General features: G+C 45.8%; 1 protein-coding gene across 4 annotated transcripts in view; it reads right to left on the reverse strand.

Annotated features, from left to right (window-relative positions):
- SLC4A5 (solute carrier family 4 member 5) overlaps nt 1-18,756 on the reverse strand; it is a 110,155-nt gene that overhangs the window by 22,663 nt on the left and 68,736 nt on the right. For all 4 annotated transcript variants that reach the window (XM_043603726.1, XM_043603723.1, XM_043603724.1 and 1 more), the window contains 9 exons: nt 16,664-16,821; nt 16,127-16,214; nt 15,030-15,184; nt 14,476-14,661; nt 12,628-12,802; nt 10,241-10,374; nt 9,283-9,554; nt 5,473-5,531; nt 3,983-4,183 (listed from right to left, as the gene is read on the reverse strand). In XM_043603726.1, the coding sequence (XP_043459661.1) occupies nt 3,983-4,183; nt 5,473-5,531; nt 9,283-9,554; nt 10,241-10,374; nt 12,628-12,802; nt 14,476-14,661; nt 15,030-15,184; nt 16,127-16,214; nt 16,664-16,821 (1,428 nt within the window). The remainder of the gene's footprint in view (nt 1-3,982; nt 4,184-5,472; nt 5,532-9,282; nt 9,555-10,240; nt 10,375-12,627; nt 12,803-14,475; nt 14,662-15,029; nt 15,185-16,126; nt 16,215-16,663; nt 16,822-18,756) is intronic.

Consider the following 18,756-nt stretch of genomic DNA (forward strand, 5'->3'; position numbering starts at 1 on the left):
TCCCTATACCCCCTACTCTTCTTTAAAATTGTTAGTAAAATAACATATACAATTAATTAAAAACCCACAGAGTGTAGAAAGCAAAGTCCCCTATGCACCTGTCCTCATTTCAGATATATACATATGTCTGCTTGATTTTAGTTGTTCTGGTGATTTCCTCCATGTCATTATCTAATATGCTATACTTTTGGGGTGCCTGGGTGGCTCAGTCTGTTAAGCGTCCGACTTTGGCTCAGGTTATGATCTCACTGTTCATGAGTTCAAGCCCCACTTCGGGCTCTGGGCTGACAGCTCAGAGCCTGGAGCCTGCTTAGGATTCTGTGTCTCCTTCTCTCTCTGCCCCTCCCCCACTCATACTCTGTGTATGTATCTCTCTCTTAAAAAAAATAAAAAATAAAAACATTTTAAAAACTTAATATGCTATACTTTTATATTTTGATTTACTAATTTAAAGCATCATCTATTGATAAAGATTTAGCTTACTTGCAACCATCCTTCCTGCCCTTTCCTCATTCCCAAGCTTTGCAAGTTATTTTTAACCTCTTTCTATGGGTTTCCTTTGTACTTCCAAGTTATAAAATTAAACCTCTCTTTCTGCTGACTTTGCCAGTCCCTCTCATGCTCCATCATGTGAGGCTAGCTGCCCCCACCCCACCATCCTCTTCCATCCGTGACTCCTCCATGTTGGTCTTCACATTGTCAAGGCTGAGAACAATCATACTGTCTTCCATAAACATATGTTTTTTTGTGTTTTATCTGTGAATTGATTCTAAAAGTTGAAAATCAATAACAGCTTAATATTACTACAAGCAGATAAAATATTGGTCGTGGCAGAACCAAGCAGTATGCACATTTACAACTCTCTTTCTGCAATACTCCCAACATCCAGATCAAAAAGTTACTAAGTTAAACCATATGAATTTGCCATTTTTTAATAGGGTAAAGCAGTCCAATGCAGGCCATAAACTAGGTCCAACCTAGTATAAAGGTATATATAATAAACAGCTGTGAACTCTACCTTAAAAATGAAAATATAGCCATTCAGTCGATGCCTCTCTGTCATCCAGTGGCATCCCTGTCCCTGCTCTCCACTGCTCTGAATTTGGATTTAATTATTTCCATGAATGTCTTTATACTTTTACTAAATATGTATGCAGCCCTAAACAAAATATGACATTGTTTAGCACATTTTATTTATTAAAAAAAAATTTTTTTTAAGTAAGCTCTATGCCCAATGTGGGGCTTGAACTCATCACCACAAGATCAAGAGTCACATGCTCTACCTACTGAGCCGGTCAGGAGGAGCCCCCAGCACGTTTAAAAATTTTACATAAATGATTTCATATTATTTGTAATATTCTGCAGTTTGCTTTCTTTGCTCAACCTTGTGTTGGAGCTATTTTTCCTTATGGATACATGTGGTTGTAGTCTATGTGTATGCATTGCTGCTTTATGTTCCTATGACTGTTGCCCATTTCTGTCTTCATTCTCCTGTTGATTGATCAATCTGGATTATTTTCATTGTTTTCCTCTTAAAAATCAATACTTCTAAGAGCATTCTTGTACACATGTGACAATTTCTCTGGGGTGTATTCCTGAGAGTGAAAATGCCCACTGGAAAATCATATTCATCTTCAGTTCCATCAGAGAGTGCCACTGGCTCTCTGAATTGCTTGTTCCTGTTTACACTCTCACCCGCTTTCCACCTCCAACATTTGTTATCCCTCAAGACCTTCATATTTTTACCAATCTGATGGATATGCAATGGTATAATCTCATCCTTCTCTGCAGTACTAAATCCCAGGAGGCAACAGAGTAATACGTAAGTAATTTGAGGGAGAAAAAGTTTGGGTAAAAAAATTTCCTATTATATGAATTATATTTCATTCTTCAGGAAATCAACATTCTCAGATGCAATCATGGCTCTAGAACTTTTATGTAAGAGGTGACTTGGATACGATCTAGTTGGAAGTGGAAGGGAGGGAATTTGTCTTGAGGATGCATTTGGGTTGTGAGCACTCTATTGTTTACTCAGCTTGTATATTGCAAAGCTCCCTAAAGAGCCTTTTATTTAGTCCTTATGAAATATTGAGAAAAATTCAATCATTCATATCAATTTTATCATCATCATCATTATCATCATCATTAGTTATAGTAGTTGTAGCAGTAGCCGTAATATTTATTTAAGATGGCTTTAGGAGAGTGCTCATGGGATTTATGGTGGAAGAGTGTTGCTAAAATTCTTCTGGGTGTCCCTCCCCATGGCACAGTTATTGCTCACATACGCAAGTGCTGTTTTGATTAATTAATGTTTTATTCTGGCCACAGAAAATGCAATTAAAACTAGTACTTAGCATCTCAATGGCATAAAAAGTCAAATACTCAGGAATAAATCTAATAAAAAATGTGCAAGAGTGTGGGGCATCTAGGTGGCTCAGTTGGTTATACGTCCACCTCTTGGTTTTGGCTCGGGTCATGATCACATGGTTCGTGGGTTCGAGTCCTGAGTCAGGCTCTGCAGGGACAGCTTGAGATTCTCTCTCCCTCTCTCTCTGCCCCCTCCCACTTACACTCTCACTCTCAAAATAAATAAATAAACTTTTTTAAAAATGTGCAAGAGCTTAATGCCAAAACCTAAAAAAATTATGGAGAGAACAAAGAACTAAACAAATGGTGAAGTATATAATATTCGTGGTCAGAGACTCAAAATTTAAAAGGTGTCAGTCCTCCCCAAATTGACATTTTTTAAAAAATATTTACTTAGTTTGAGAGAGAGAGAGAGAGAGAGAGAGAGAGAGAGAGAGAGAGAGAGAGAGAACATATGGGAGACAGAGAGAGAGGGAGAGAGAGAATCCCAAACAGGCTCCATGCTGTCAGTGCAGAGCCAGACATGGGCTCAATCCCACAAACCTTGAGATCACGACCTGAGTCAAAATCAAGAGTTGGAAGCTTAACTGACTGAGCCACCCAGGCACCCCTGACATGTAGAGTCAATATAATCCTATCAAAATTCCAACAAGTTTTTATTTTAGTAAAATTTACAATGCTTTTTGGAAAAGAAGGACAAAGAAGGAAAGTTTGGTAAGGCATACAGGCTTAGTAGAAGTCACATAAATGAAGACTGTGATATTGGCATACAAATAAACCAGTCAAACAGAATAAAGAACCCAGAAACAGACCCCATCATATGTGAACATTTGACATATGGCAAAGGAGGTACTGCAGAGCAATGAGAAAGGATGGTCTTTAAAAACAAACTGCTGTGTGTGTGTGTGTGTGTGTGTGTGTGTGTGTGTAGAAACACTATCTCACACTATATGTCAAAAATAATTCTGGTAGATTGTGAATATAATGTGAAAGGAAAAACAATGAAGCTTTTGGAAGATAACAGAATATCTTCTGTCCAATAGTCTCCTTGAGGAACATTTTGGTATATTTGATTATAATAAAACTAGGAATTTCTATTAACCAAAAGATACCACTAAGAAAGTAAAAAGGCCAGTAACATAGAAGATATCTGCAACACATATGATCACAAAAAGGTTTCTATCCTTTTTCTGTATAAGGAATTTCAAATCAGAAAAAAAAAAGACAGACCACCCAATAGAAAATGTGCAAGAGATTTAAATAGGCACTTTGAAGAAGAAAGTCAAATGGCTATATAGTCAACAAACACATAAGATTTTCAACTTCATTAGTCATTGGGAAAATGAACATTTTAAAAACACAATGAGATACTACTACACAGAAAGAATAAAGATAAAACTCTAACAATACCAAGTGTTGCCAAGGGGACTTGACAATAAGAGAACTCAGTTCTCTCTGACTCTAAATCCATGCTCTTAATTTGAAAAACCCTGGTGAGCCAGTGCTGATGTGATGTCCATCCTGTCAGTGGGCCACAACCCTCACAAGGAGACCCAGTGAGGCTTCCTTGTAAATTGCCTAACTAGGTCCCCTCCTAACTGCAAGGTGAGCTTACCTTGGTAGGGAAATAGCGGCTGAATTTGAACTTCTTCAGAGTCAGGGTCATGGAGTACGTCCCAAAGAAAAGGATGAAGGACATGAGTGCCAGGTCTGGGATGAACTGGCAGGAATTCCCCAGCAGCTGCCCACCGTAGTTCAGACACTCCTTCTTGCTCAGCAGGGACCAGTCCAGCGCTGTGAGGTTAAGGGGGTTGTACTTGGCGATGAAGCACAGGAGAGAAAGGGTCAGGGTCTTCCTGGGGGTTCAGCTGTATCCTCCCCCCTGTAGTCCCCAGGCAGCTCACATACCCCTCCCATGCCTCTACTGCCCCACTGGTATCTCTCCTAGCTCAACTCTCCTGCTTTCCCTGTTCAATGCCACTGGTCTCAGCCAGGCTGGTCCACTCTGTCCTCAGAACAGGTTTTGTGTTTCCTTTGTTCCCCCTTCTGTCTGTGTTGGTCCCTGGACCTGGAATGTGCTTCTCTCTATGAAACCAACTTTTCCAGCCTTCAAGACCAGATCACATTCTACTTTCTCTCTGAGGCTTTCCTCTCCAGCTTGCAGGGTACCTCCTGTCTCCATGGCTAGAAGGGCACATTTGGCCTATATTTGACACATGGCATGCTCTGCTTTTGCTGTTTCATTACCCTTCATGTTTGTCTACACACGCATATTACAAGCAAGTTTGAGGGCAGGGGCCACGTCTGTCTATGTCCTTTTAGCTCTCAGAGTGCACACAGCTCCTTGCACATAGTAAGTATCCAGGCATAGACACTGGCTGATTCCAGCCTTCCTCCCTCAAAACCAGAATTTGAAAAATCTTAGGTTATTTTGCCAACTGAGCAGTCAGCTGCTTATGCAGGGGTAACTAAAGGAGCAACCTCAAGGGATCCAAAAAGTCCAAAGATCTCCCCCAAAGCCCGCCAGGGGCTGCCCTTCTCCTGGTTTTGGACTTCCCACCATTGGAGCCGCTTAGGCTGGATACCTCTCCTGAGCGCCACTACTCTTCATTACTGGGAGAGGCAGACCAGACCTGATCGGGACTCGTGAGCACATGAAACAGATCAGATTCAGTGAAGGGGGATTAATAACCTTTCCGGGGCTTGGGGGGGGGGGTGGCATTGTTGGCTGGAGTTGGAGGTGCTAGGTAGAAAGGCAAGGAAGAATATAGAAAGATGGCTGGGAAACTGTGACTATACCACTTTTGTGGCCCTGTTTACCATTCCTCACCCCTACCTCCCCTTCGTATGTGTGTGCATGTGCTTGTGTGATATTTCTGCACATTGATTTAGAATGAGATGTGTTTTAAAGGGGGGCAGGGGTTGGCAATATGTACTTAAGATAAAAACGTGCATTTCCACTGCTCCGCAGGTGATCCTGATGCACAGCTGGGACTGACCCCTGCAAGTCTGGGTTGCCATAAAATGTTCTCTGTTTTCCCAACTTCTCTCTCTTTCCCCACAAACAAAAGCCCTCAAATATCTGAATAAGTGGAGAAGACTTACCAGAGAGGTGTTGGTGTTTGGCGTCAGCAGGGCTGAAGCATTGAACACGGTTGTATTCGCTGTGGATGAGCACAGGACATGGGAACGCGTCAGCAGATGCTGGGCTGGGAGGCTGCAGCCCCCACCCGGCCCCCACCTTTCCCATCTCATGCCATTTCTTAGAGCCCGGGAGCGGCCTCCCTCATGAGGGCAGCTCATTGCACCCAGCCCCTCTCCACTCTCCTCACTTTGCCCAGTGAGGACAGGGGTGGTGGAGGAGTCCGGGTCACAGCTCTGACAGACCCAGGCTAGGCCAGGCTAGGACAGCTCCTATCTCACCGTGAAGGGCTGGCTTTAAAAACCAAAGCGAGGAATCTGCTGCCAAGACAGAGTGCCGACACAAACTAGTGAATAACGTGCCTTGTGAATCCCTACCAGCAACTGGCTCCACGTCTGTGCTCTTAGACATTTTGAAAGGACTTACTCTATGCCATGCACTATGCCAAACCTTACACACATCATCTTGCTAAGTTCCTAAATCCCCAAGTAGTCGCCCCACTTTTTAAAGATGAACTGAGGCCCAGGGAGATTAAGTAACCTGCCCATTGCCCAAGGTCACACAGTTACTACTTGGAGAAGTCATGATCCATCCCAGACAGGGTGGTCCAGAGCCTGTACACCTTCATGCCCCACACAGCAAATATCCTTGCCTGTACCTACCCTCCCCCCGCTTCTCTTCTCTACCTGTCCAAATGTGTTTTTAGGTCAACTGTAAGAAACACATTGGCTTTGATATTAAATTTTCTAATCTGCCCCTTGAATGCAAGGTGAGAAAAATTAAATCCAAGTCCAGGATCTGAAGGAGAATCAGAGCCCAGAGGTGCTGCTCTTAGCTATTTACCACATCCTTTGTTTGGGTACTCCCTTTCCCCAGCCTCAGTATCCCTAATTGTAAGTGGAGCATACAAAGCTTCCCATCACAGGCCACAAGAAGAATTGAGAAGAACTGTAATTCCCTTCCTGTGGGATGTAGCCATTCATTAAAAAGACAGGCCTTGGAGGCTACTGTTTGCCTTCTCTCTTGCTCCTGCTCAGCATGGGTAGAGAAGGGCTAGGACCTTCTTGCCTTTCTTCTCCAGGTGGAAGGTGATTAAGTAGTTCCTATGCAGCAGGTTTGGGGAGGGAGGGAGGAGGTCTGCTAGCCAGTTTTCTGTCAATAAATCTGAAATACACTGCAAGTCCCATTTGGCTCCTGCTGGCTATCCATGGTTGATTGGGGACCCAGAGTGAAGTAGAGGCTATTCTTGAAGCTTCCTTCAACCTCCAACAAACTGTTGTGGGGTGGATGTGATCACAGGACCCATCTGTGTAGCCCACTTCTAGGGCAGTTGGGGATGGAAGTGGCCAAGGAATTCAATCTTGACCTAGGGCAGAATATTCCTAAAAGTTCTCCAAACCAGAGGTTTGTTATTATTCTGAAGAATGTTTCACTTACAGAAATCAGGACATCTGCTGCCTTACCTCATACCACTGACCAAGAGAACGTGATGCAGTTACCAACAAAGCATAGAAAGTGGGCAGGAAAGCTAACTTAGGCCTACCCACACAAATGCTAGAGGATTCCCAGCTAATACTAGAGACTGGAAAGTTTGGGCACCTTTCCATTGCCCAAGCTTGTCAGACCAGATATTCCTTTGATGTCTTCAGCTTAGGCTTAGCCATTCTTTTATATTGGGTAGGGTTTATCTGAAAGCCACTTTGAGATGAAGAAGTATGAAATATAACATGGAAAATTCCAGAAAGGGTCCAAGTATCAAATATTTTTAAATTCTAGTGTTTACAAAGTAGTACTCACTTGGGATTGAAAGCAGCCAAATCAGTGTGTGCAGCATCCATAAATAGAATACAAATCAGTTACAATGGAAACAAGATTAAATTTAAAAAGAGAGCACCCCCCTACAACAAGCTCTTAGGATGAAGAGAGATGGACACTGATAGGGTGCCATAGCCAGACTGGGCTTTCCAGTAAAGCTAGGAATATGGAACATTTTGTAAGCAATTGGCCCGTGGACTGGGAAAGAAACCTTCCTCAGTTAGTTCTCCCCACCCCATCTCCTAATGTCTAGGACTTTCCTTTTCACATTATAATCAAAAGTAACTTGTCCCGATTCCAGGTCCTTTACTCTTGGTGGAGAAACTGAAAATCTAATCTTACTAGAGTTAGTGGCTAATAATGGTCCCGTATTACTAATTAATAGTTCAATAGAGCAATGGTTCTCACACTTAAGCATGCATCAGAATCACCTGGAGGGCTTGTTAATATACAGCTGGCCCTACCCCAGAGTTTCTGATTTAGCATGTGTGGGGTGAGGCCCAAGAATTTGTATTTCTAATTTCCTGAAAGCTGCTGCTTCTGGGGACCACAGTTTGAGAACCACGGCAATACAGTGACTCAAAAGAATGAGGCAATGTCAGGCACCTGGGCAAGGCCAGAGGGGACACTATTTGGAGGCAAGTGGATTTTATTATGGCCCTCAAATCCAACATTATTTGCTCCTACATCGCCTGTTCTTAGGGCATGTCCATGTTTGGTTTCTCCTGCAGATAGAGGATTCTCTGAATGGCTGAAGTGCCACCCACATATGACCCCAGAATTTGGACAGTTTCTAAAAGATATCAAGGCCATGTACTTCCAAAAGGCACATTTGTGGGAACATTTGTGTTCAGTCAGTGCAATAAAGCCACAGTTCAGTGGGCACAAGCAGCAAATGGGAGTGCCCTGATGGGGCCTTGGCCACGGAGGTGAGATTCACTCTAGGACACGAGTGAGAAGGGCGTGTAGGTAGGATCTCCTTGTTCCCCCAGCAAGCAACGTGCTCTGGCTCAGGACAAAGGATAGCTTCACCTCTTGATGGATTTTCATGAAATAACCCAAAATTAATGATAGACAAAAATTAAGTCTAGACTGCTTTACAAAACTAGTGCAGTGACAGAGGGAGAGAGTACAAAACTGTACTCCCTGAGGTCAGGACATCTTCATCTCCATGAGGCCTAGCCTAAAATAGGGTGCACAATGATTGTATAATATTTTTGATTGACTTATGATCATCTTTTAATCAATAAGTTGTGTTACAGTGCTGAACACACAAAATCTACTTATGTCAAACTCCAATCCAATCTGGGTATAGATTTGAAAGCCTCACAAGAGTTCTATGAGACTGGCAGGGACAGCATTGATATCCTTCTATTACAGCCAGGGAAACTGAGGTTCAGTGTGAATTGGGTGGTCTCTGGACCTCAGTTTGCTCTCTGTGAGTCCAGCTTGGTAGTGTCAGAGATATATGGATGGATCTCGATCTCTCTCTCTCTCTCTCTCTCTCTCTCTTTCTCTCTCTCTCTCTCTCTATACAGATATAGATCTAGGTATAGATCCATGAGTGTCCTTCCCTGCTCTGTAGCATCCTGGGCACTCTGGGCACATTCCACTAGAGGCTCTTAGGGGGATGATTATGACTGTGAAGGAAGCCAGTGTTTCAGCCTATAGGAAGCCCTAACTTTACAGATGACACTTTTATGGTCAGTAAGAAACTCCATGGGAATGGCACTGAGTATTATCAGGTTGACCAGTTGGTTGAGTCAACCTCCCACCCAGTGAAGGGATTCTTTTAACACCCTTGGTAGATGGACATCCAGAGAGTGTCCAGGTATCTTGTGACCACCCAAGGGGACTGATACTTCTCAGGGTGATATCTCCTACATTTGAGTAGAGAGTTGTGGTGGGGGGAGAGTGAGTAGGTGGAGGCGCAGGGCATGTCTGGGGTTACCGGTCACCTGTGTCAGGGGCGACACACTCGCATTTGTAGGTGGTGATGGAGTCAGGCTTAAAGTCCATGTTGATGGGGTAGTACTTGAAGGCACCGATCATCTTCTTGATGGCATCATAGATGAAGATGAAGCTGATGAGGGTGGAGAATCCCTCTTCGGTGAAGCGGGTGATATACTTGATGATAAAGCTGGCATCTGTGGCCACCAGGATAAGGCACTGGATGGCTGAGTGTAGGCCAATCCAGAGGCGGAACTCCATGTAGTCCAGGCCATTGCCTCTGGAAGACAGAGGGAAGGGAGGGACCTCCAGCCCAGGGCTCTTCACTGTGCTTGGTTCTCCAGACTCACCCTGAGTGGATCATCTGTCCCTTCTGTGCCACAGATGCCCTCCTAGGAGCTGTGAGAACACTAGGGACAGGGACAATTCCTGGGTTGGGTTGTCTCCTCTTTGTAAATTCTGGGAAAGAATTTCACAGGGGTGGCAGGAAGAGGCTAAGACATCTCAGTTCTCACAACTTTGATAACAAACACCCAGGGTAAATGAAAAACAGGGAATATCAGAGTGACAGAGCTGGGGGAGGCCTTAAAATAGACTTATGTTGTAGATGAGGCAACTGAGCCCAGGGTGATCACAGGAGTTGCCTGCATCAGGATGTGGCCTTCGGACCTCCAGCTCAAGACTGCACTGACTTCCCATCACAGTTGCTTACAAGCACAGTGGTGGGAATTGTTTCCTCTTGTCTTGCCTCCATGTCTCCCTATCAGCTATGCTAAAAAGCACTAAGATGGCTTAGAAGCAGGTAGCTGGAGAGAGTCAGGAAGGACCTCCTGGCAGTCCTTCCCATAGGTAAAGACAGCTTCGGTACCTCCCCCCCGCCTCCCTTTTGGGCCTATTCTCCTTCCTGGCCTTAGTGTACTGCCCTAAGTGTGAGAGCAGGTACTGGGAACTACCAAGGGCACCTACTTGCTGAAGTCGAAGAGGAGCTTCTCAAAGATGAGGATGGGCCCTGTGCTGCTGAGGATGATGAGGGGCTGTCCCGAGAAGAGGCAGAACAAGGAGCCAGCCATGGCAGTGCCTAGGAAGCTCTCCATCACTCCCTGGGGGATGAGGAATATGAGTCTCAGCGGAAGCTGGAGAAGGGGCCTCTTAGCATAGGTTAGAACCCAGCCAAGGGCCCAGGCTACAGTGCTCATCTGCATTCCAGGCCCTCTCCTCCAAAAATTCTGCTTCCTATCTCCTATTCTACAACCCCTGCATCACCACTGTTAGTCTCAATTTCCATTTGGATAAAGGTCCCACATGACTTCCTTTTGGCACCCTACAGCTTAGAAAACAGGGCTGCCAGTGGATGTGCATGTGATTGTCCTCATGCCCAGTCTACTCCCAGAGGACAGTCCATTCATCCATCCAGTCATTTATTCATTCAAACATCTGTTACGTGCTTTCAGAGGTCAGACCACTCATTTGCTCAAAATCCTTTAAATAAGTTAGAGAGGGAGGGAGCCAAACCATAAGAGACTCTTAAAAATGGAGAATAAACTGGGGGTTGATGGGGGGGGTGGGAGGGAGGGGAAAGTGGGTGATGGACATTGAGGAGGGCACCTGTTGGGATGAGCACTGGGTGTTGTATGGAAACCAATTTGACAATCAATTTCATATTTAAAAAAATAAAGAAAAGAAAAAAAGAAAAAAATCCTTTAAGTGCCTGCTCTGTACCAGCCATTTTGTTAGGTATTGGGGGCCCATCAGTGAACAAGATAATGCATCTTCAGTCTAATGGGAAATACAAACAAGTAATCAGGCAATTTCCATACAGCACTTTCTCAACCTTAGTATTATTGACATTTGGGGCTAGATAATTCTTTGTTGTAGGGGGATTTCCTGTGCATTTTAAGATGTTTAGTTAGCAGCATGCCTGGCTTCTACCCACAAGATGCCAGTAGCACCACCCCCTCCCAGTTATAACAATCCAAACTGTCTCTAGATATTGTTCAATGTCTCTTGGGGGTCAAAATCATTCCTTGTTGAGAATCACTGCCAAGGAGTGTGATAACCAGGGATAAGTTCAAGGTGTTAGGAACACACAGTAGGAGTAAGGGGAGTGGTCAGAAAGGCTTCCTAGGAGGTATATATGTAGCAGCTGAGACCCAAAATAGGAGCACGGAATTGACCAGAATAGGGTAAGCGGGGTGACAAAAAAAGACTGTCCCAGGAAGAGGGACTCTTATTTACAAAGGCTGGAGCTGAAAGGGAGGATGCCTTTGAAGAAGTGAAAGATGATCAAGATTGATGGAAAACAGAATGGGTAAGAACAGGAATCTGCGAAAGGGTTCCTTGGGAGAGGAGTCTTGAGAAGCAAGTAGGGCCATGTCATTCATGAAGGCCATGTGGGGAAGCTGGGACTTATGAGTCATGGATGATACGTGCATACCTGAGTGAACCATGGTGTCACTTGCTATATTGGGGGTAGCAGCAGGTCTAGAGGGAAGGCAATGGATGCAATGCTGGCCCTGTGCATTGGGGGATTCCTGGGGGCAGCCATGTGGACATACCCAGGAGATAGTTGGATATTGGACCTGCAGCTCAGGAGAGTGGTGTGGTCTGAAGAGAAGCATTCATCTCAATGTATTTGGGAAAATAGGTCTTCCGTCTTGATGTCTGAGTTTTCCAATGGTTCTACCCTGAAGGTCCCATGGGAAAAGCCCCTTGCCTGGGATATGGGCTGGTATCTCTGTTGACTGAGGTTTTCCCCAGGGAGGCCTCTGTTATTGTCATGGTAAGAGCTTACCATCTTTCTAAACATGTCTTAATTCCAGCTAAGAATTTAAGAGTGTTTAAAAAAATGTGCAGAGAAGTCCATAATTAATAACTTAATTGTGCTGATTGTTCATTCACACCTCAATGGGGAGAGTATCAAATAACAAAACAGATAATTCCCCTTAAAAGTCTGAGCATCGCATAACGTATAGAATTGTCAAATCACTATGTTGTATACCTGAAAACTAATATAACATTGCAAGTCAACTAGACTTCAATGATAAAAATTAACAAAAAAGACTAGAGGGCAACTGACACTGCTTAATAAATATAACAAAATAAACTAAAAAGTTTGATCTATTTATGTCATCCTTACATTGGACTTTAGTAACATGATTTAACTTTAGATCTTTTAATAATGTTGGTTATTATTTTTTTTGAATGGCAAAGGATTACAAAAAGTGATGGTCTGAACCCCATGGTGGATGAAACCCAAGCCTTGGTTTTGGGATAATGGGATGAAGCTCATTACTGCCACCTGGTGGCAGCAGCTTTTATGGAGGTTTGCACTCATGTTCACAGTCCGCACACACCTGATAATTGTCAGTGGCATCCCCCAGAAGCCCACCAAAGGTGATTGCGTTGGTGATACAGCCGAGGTAGATGAACAGGATGGCAGAGATGGACTGAATGTGGAAGCCATCGTAGAAATCACTTAGGAACCAGGGCAGCTTCCTCTTGATATCCAGACGCAGGCCACCGAAGAACCTGCTCAAGACAGGCCCGGGGGCTGCTTTCTCACCACAAACACCAGTGCAGGGTCAGGGCTATTTACAGGAGCCTGCAGAATCTGGGGCAAGGAAGGGAACTTGACTAGAGGTGGATGGGGACAGGGATCTTTCCACCAGAACATTTAAAGACAGGGAAGGATCTTCACAGGACTGAAAGTTTGTGGTCAGCACCATCCCTACTGGAAAGGTGGTCACAGGCGGCCTGGATGGGAGAGGGAAAGCCTGATGGGAACATGTCCTGGAGTAGATCTAACATCCCATGGGGAATGGAAATCCTGGGGTCCACAGAAATCCTGGCTGTCCTCCTCAGTGATGTCCCTGATCATCTGCAGGACACCTCCCTGTGTTTGGTAAACATAGATGTGTCCAACTTTAGGAGAGAGTTAGACATCCCATATTTATCAAGGGTAGGTTCTTAATCTTATAACTCGTTTCTTTATTCTCTGGAACAACTGAGTGGGGAATTTTAGGCTTAGAGATAGTGTTTACTGGGTATACTATTCCCCACAGCCCCTAATGCAATGCTTGGCATGGAGCAGGGTTTCTTAGCCTTGGTATCATTGACATGTAGGGCTGGGTAATCCTTTACTGTGGGGCTGTCCTATGCATTGTAGCATGCTGAGCAGCATCCCTGGCTTCTATCCCCTAGATGCCAGCAGCATCACCCCTCTAACTGTGACAAACAAAAATGTCTCTGGACATTCTCAAATGTCCCCTGGGGGAGGATGGGGGTGAAGGCAAAGTTACCTCCGATTTGGAACTACTGGCTGGCATAGAGCCAAAGGTATATAAAACATGACTCCATTCTCAAAGTCATAATTTACATATAGCTTTGTAGGGCCATGTCCTTGTCCTTTCCTAAATTATTCCAAGAACCAGCAAGGAAACCCAAGCCAGGAGATTCCCTCCATCCTTTCTCTTTTTAAAGAAAAAGAGAAAAGAAAAAATTTCAGATGGTACTGTTATGGATAAAATTGTGTCACCTCCAAAAGACACCTTAAAATCCTAACCTCTATACCTATCATTGTGACCTTATTTGGAAATAGGGTCCTTGCAGATGTAATAAAATTAAGATGAAGTCACTGCAGTGGGCCCTAATCCAGTATGACCGGTGTCCTCATACAGAGAGGAAAGTGTCATAGGAAGACACACACAGGGAGAATACCACGTGAGGACACAGGCTGAGATGGAGCTATGTGGCTGCAAGCCAAGGACACCAAGGGTTGGCAGCCACCAGAAGGAGCTGGGGAGAGGGAAGGGAGGATCCCACTCAGAGTCTGGGAGCTGGTCTTGCCCACACCTTGATTTGGAACTTTTACCTCCAGAACTGTGAGAGAAAATTTCTATTGTATAAGCCACCGAGAATGTGCCACTTTGTTATGACAACCCTAGAAAACTCATACAGGAACACAGAGTATCTAGAGAAAAGTTTGGGTTCCTCCACTCCTGTGCTGGGCCCCACTTCCTTTCTGCTGCAACCCTTATGCGGGATCCAGAGAGGTTTGGAGGGCGTGGGGAAGAAGAGTGCAGAGGCCAGACCCCATGGCCGGGAGGGGGCGCTGCAGGCAGAAGTGGAGAAGGTTCCCGCAGGTGGGTGAGGGGAGAAGCCTAAAGGACGGCTGGCGTAGCCGTCAAGCCTGGGGTGGGCACCTTCCCGTCCAGATAAGCTCTTCCCCGATTTCGTGCATGGCTGGCATCTCTCCGTCCTCCCCGCTGCTCCCTCCGCCGGCCCCGCCGCCACTGCCGCCGCCTCCCGCGCCGCCTCCAGCAACCGCTCCGCCTCCGCCCACAGAGCCGTTCATCTGGCCTAGCTCCGTCAGGGAGAACACGGATTTCCTGTACGGAGCAAGGGGCAGGTGACAGCAGGGCTCCCAATCCTGGGACAAGCTTAGCTGTTCTAGAACTGTTTGGAGAACACCTCTGACCTCTCCCACAAAAATCGTGAAATATCTTAAAATGCAGAGACAAATGCCGAAAATGAACTTGCAATACCCATGCACGGGTCACCCACACTTCATAGATGTTCATATGAAGCATATTGCTTGCTTTTTTTTTTTTTTTTTTTTTTTAGAGAAATAAAACGACACCAGAAAAAGAAATAGTATAAACCCATTCATGCTGACCAGAAAAGCCAGAGACAGACAGACTCGGAGCTCCCTTTGTACCACCGCCCTCTTCTGCCACCCCTCCATCCACATACATACCTCTTATCAGCAGAGGGCACTTTCTTGGGGGGCTCAATTCGGATATTTGGGTCCCATTCTCCAGGGGGAAGGACGATGACCTCATCCAGAAATTCATCAATCCCTGCTATCAGATCTTCCCGATTTCGGGCTTTATAGGCCACGTCACTGAAGAGCTGGGGAGGAAAGAGTAATGGGACGTCTTGCTGACTGTCTGCTTCTTATCCACCTCCTGGGAACACATCACATATAGTTTTGGAGAAGATTCCTCTGAACCATTGCTCCTGCCAGCTTATCCTCTGTCTTTGAGGTAAGGACAGAGCCCCTCAGGTGAAATTAGATACAGTGGGAAACAGCAGGGCCTTGGGGGAAGACCTGAAGGCCAGGTCTCTGTGTCCTAGCTGTAGGACTTTGGTTGAGTCACTCAACCTTTCTGTTGTCAGTTTTGCACACAGCAAGCTCATTAGAAAACCTATGTAGAGTCCAGTCCAAGAAGCTCAGATACTTTAAATCTGATTATAACTTCCTAGCCCCTCAGCCTTGGAGGGTCAGGCTGCATCATTCCAGGTTGTTTCCAGGGTGTTCTTTCTGATTTACAGATCATGCCTGTGTTTAAAGTCCTCTAGGCTCCCCACCACCCCAGGCACAGAGGGAACACTAAGCTGTGCCTACAGGCTCTGTGTAGTCTCTAGCTCACCTCTTGCTCTTGAAGCTCTTACACTGAGCCTAAGTCAAACCACTTTTATCCAGCATCTCCATCTTCAAGCTTTGGCTCTTGTTCTCTTTGTCTGGAATGCCTGCCTCTTAGGCTTATGCAAGGTCTATGTAACTCCTGTTCATCCTTAGCTTAAAGGCCCCTCCTATGTGAAGCCTCACCTGGCTGCCTGGACAGTTAGCATATGGTTCATTTTAGAATTACAGGTCTGTCTCTCCCACTTGATTAGTGCTCCTAAAGGGCAGGGACTGTTCCCTGATTCTTATAACCCTCAGTGCCCTGCACAAGCCTGGCACACAGTAGGTGCTCATATGTGCCTATTGGATAAGTGAGTGAATAAAGGCACAGTGCTTGTTGCAGGAGCCATGACATTCTGGAGTACGTGCTTCTTGTTCCCACTTACATCGTCTACCATGAGGGTTGCAATGGCACGGCCAATTTCATTGTAGGATTTTGATCTCCCAGAAGGTCCAAGCAATATGAACAGAAATCTGCAAAAATATGATGGAGGAGGAGGAGGCGGAGGAGGAGGAAAGTGAGAAGGAAAAATAGAAGCAGGTGAAAAGGAATCTCTGGCCCTGGACATGATTCATTCTTAACTCATGAATTGACCATACACTTGTCCCTTCCCTCCTTTGAATCCCACGCTTGCTTTGCAGAGGCACCTCTTCACTCCCTCCAGCTCCCACTTGAGCATCCTCACCATTGTCTTGTTGTCCAAGCCCAGCCAATGGTGTTTGTCTCAGCTGTTGGCTTCTTTTTTTAATGATTATTTAAAATAAAATCTAAAATACTGCCCTAGTCAGAAGACTTTCTTCCCCAGCAATTCCCTAATTTTCCTTCCACATTTTAGGGGTGTCTCCAATAGCACTTTGGGACCACTGCTTGGACAGCTGGCTTCCTTCAAGCGGGTGTGGGGGCAGATTTCAGTGGCCCTCACCTGGTGGGGACAGGGACCTCAGTCACTCCTCCCAGCATGGCTGACTGGATGAGACGCACAAAGGCAATAAATGGCTGGTCCAGGAAGTCCACCTCACCCACGAGTACATTGGAGGCTTCTGAGTCCTTGGGGATCTTCTTCATGAATTTGTTTTTCCGCTGGTCAGGGAGGGGAAAACAAGATACCCATGGATACTCACATCAGTGGTTTCAGCTCTCAATCCCTCACTCCACTTCAGATTGCTGTGAAGGCCTAACTTTAAAAAAATTCTCCATGCACTTTTCAAGAGACTGAAATAACCAAACACTTTCCCTATTCTGCAGATAAGGAGACTCAAAATTGGTTAACCCCAGGACCAAGTAAGCCTTAGTAGATGGGAAGGAACAGGCAATGATCTGAACCCTAAGCTATTCCTTGATGGGGGAAAACTTTGCTCAACTGAAGTGTGAGTCAAGGGGTCAAAGAAGAGAGCCCAGGCTTGCTGGCCATCAGGCCTTATCTCCCAGCCCCCTGCAGCACAAGCAGATGGGAGTCTTGGCTCTTCCACACCAGGTGCCCAGCCCTCCCTCTCTGCCCTCACCTTGGGTGACTGTGGAAAGGATGAGGCCCATTCTGATGACAGGGCAGACATGCTTTGTTTTCCCTTTGCCATCAGCTTCCTGATTGACAGGAGCCCCTGGACCCCACCTCCAAATCTGTGAGAGACTTCTGTGCCCCTGAGTCACCCCCAGGGGAACTTCCAGGAAACTCAGCTTCTGAGACTTTCCGACTTAAGACCACTAAGATGCTGGGGGCTAGTGTCTGTTCAGGGCAGGAAGGTCAAATAGGCAGAGCGAGTGGGGTCCAATATAAGAAGCACAGGAGGCAGGCCCTCATCCCAAACTTATTCCCACTCTGTCCGTGTATGACTTCATTCCTAGGGTTAAGATACTGACTCCTCCTGAGTTCTCTTTTATAATGAAAATGCCCCAGGGACAGTCATGTACAAGCCTCTTCTCAGTCTTTAACATCATAGGTTACATTAGTTTTTCAGATTGCTTCTCCTTGGGTACAAGGGGATGAACAAGGGACAGAGAGATAATTTTGTACAGAGAGGATGGAGAGGAAGGCTTTTGTGGGGGCAGGGCTGGTGGAAGTCCAAAGTGGCCAACAAAGGAAAAAAGGGCCAGAAGGGGGAGACAAGTGCTAACGAGAGATCCTGTGGACACCACAACATTGCCCCCCAATCCCTCCTTGTCTGGAATCTCTATTTCTCATAAGCACAGTGGAGACACAGATTCCTTGTGTCTCTTCCTGTTCCATGTCCCTGGGCACAGGCAGGGGCTACTCTCTGATGCACTCATGGGGGGCATGATACAGACTGGGCTCGGCAGCCTACCAGCAGAAGAAAAGGCATGTGAGCAATGGCTGCACCCTTATAATCTTTGAAATCTAAACAAACAAGCAAACAAAACTCTTCACAGCCACCCAGCTAATAGCACCAAGGACCCTAACAGTGAGAATAAGTATGGCCAGATGTTAAATGAGAAAGCCAGAGTCCCAAAGGTTCAAAAAGTCCCTTTGTTACAGGCATAGTCAGCTGATTCATAAGGAGGTTCTTCAAGATGGAGGATTGGGTGTGCCAAGCAGGTGCTGTCCCCCTGACAGGACAGGAGGAGGGGAGGGGTGGCAGGAATGCCCTGGACCTTGAAAACAACAATGCTTTGGCGTTATCCAACCAGCACATCCATAACCCAGGAGAGGAGAAGGGGCCCTTGCAGATTATGACATGTTTGGTAAGGAGGTCGCCATGGTGGTGTCCCAGAAATGAGCCACACTGGCATTCTGGCCCTCGTGGCTTGGCGACAATCTGGACATGGGTTTGTCCAACCGGGGCCCTGCCGACCCCACTTCCTGAACTCCATGGGAACTCTGGTCCACCTCTGCTGAGTCTCTGCACACAGTGAATCCACGCTCTGCTCACTAGAAACCTGTTGACCTGTCTAGGGCAGGTGTGGAGTTTTAAAGAAAGATGGACCTAAAGGGCACCCGCTGGCCTGCAAGCCATTGACCCCACAACAAGCCATGCTGCTGCAAATACTGAGAAGCAGCAT

This window comes from Prionailurus bengalensis, chromosome A3 (genome assembly GCF_016509475.1).
Source record: "Prionailurus bengalensis isolate Pbe53 chromosome A3, Fcat_Pben_1.1_paternal_pri, whole genome shotgun sequence".
Lineage (NCBI taxonomy): Eukaryota > Metazoa > Chordata > Mammalia > Carnivora > Felidae > Prionailurus > Prionailurus bengalensis.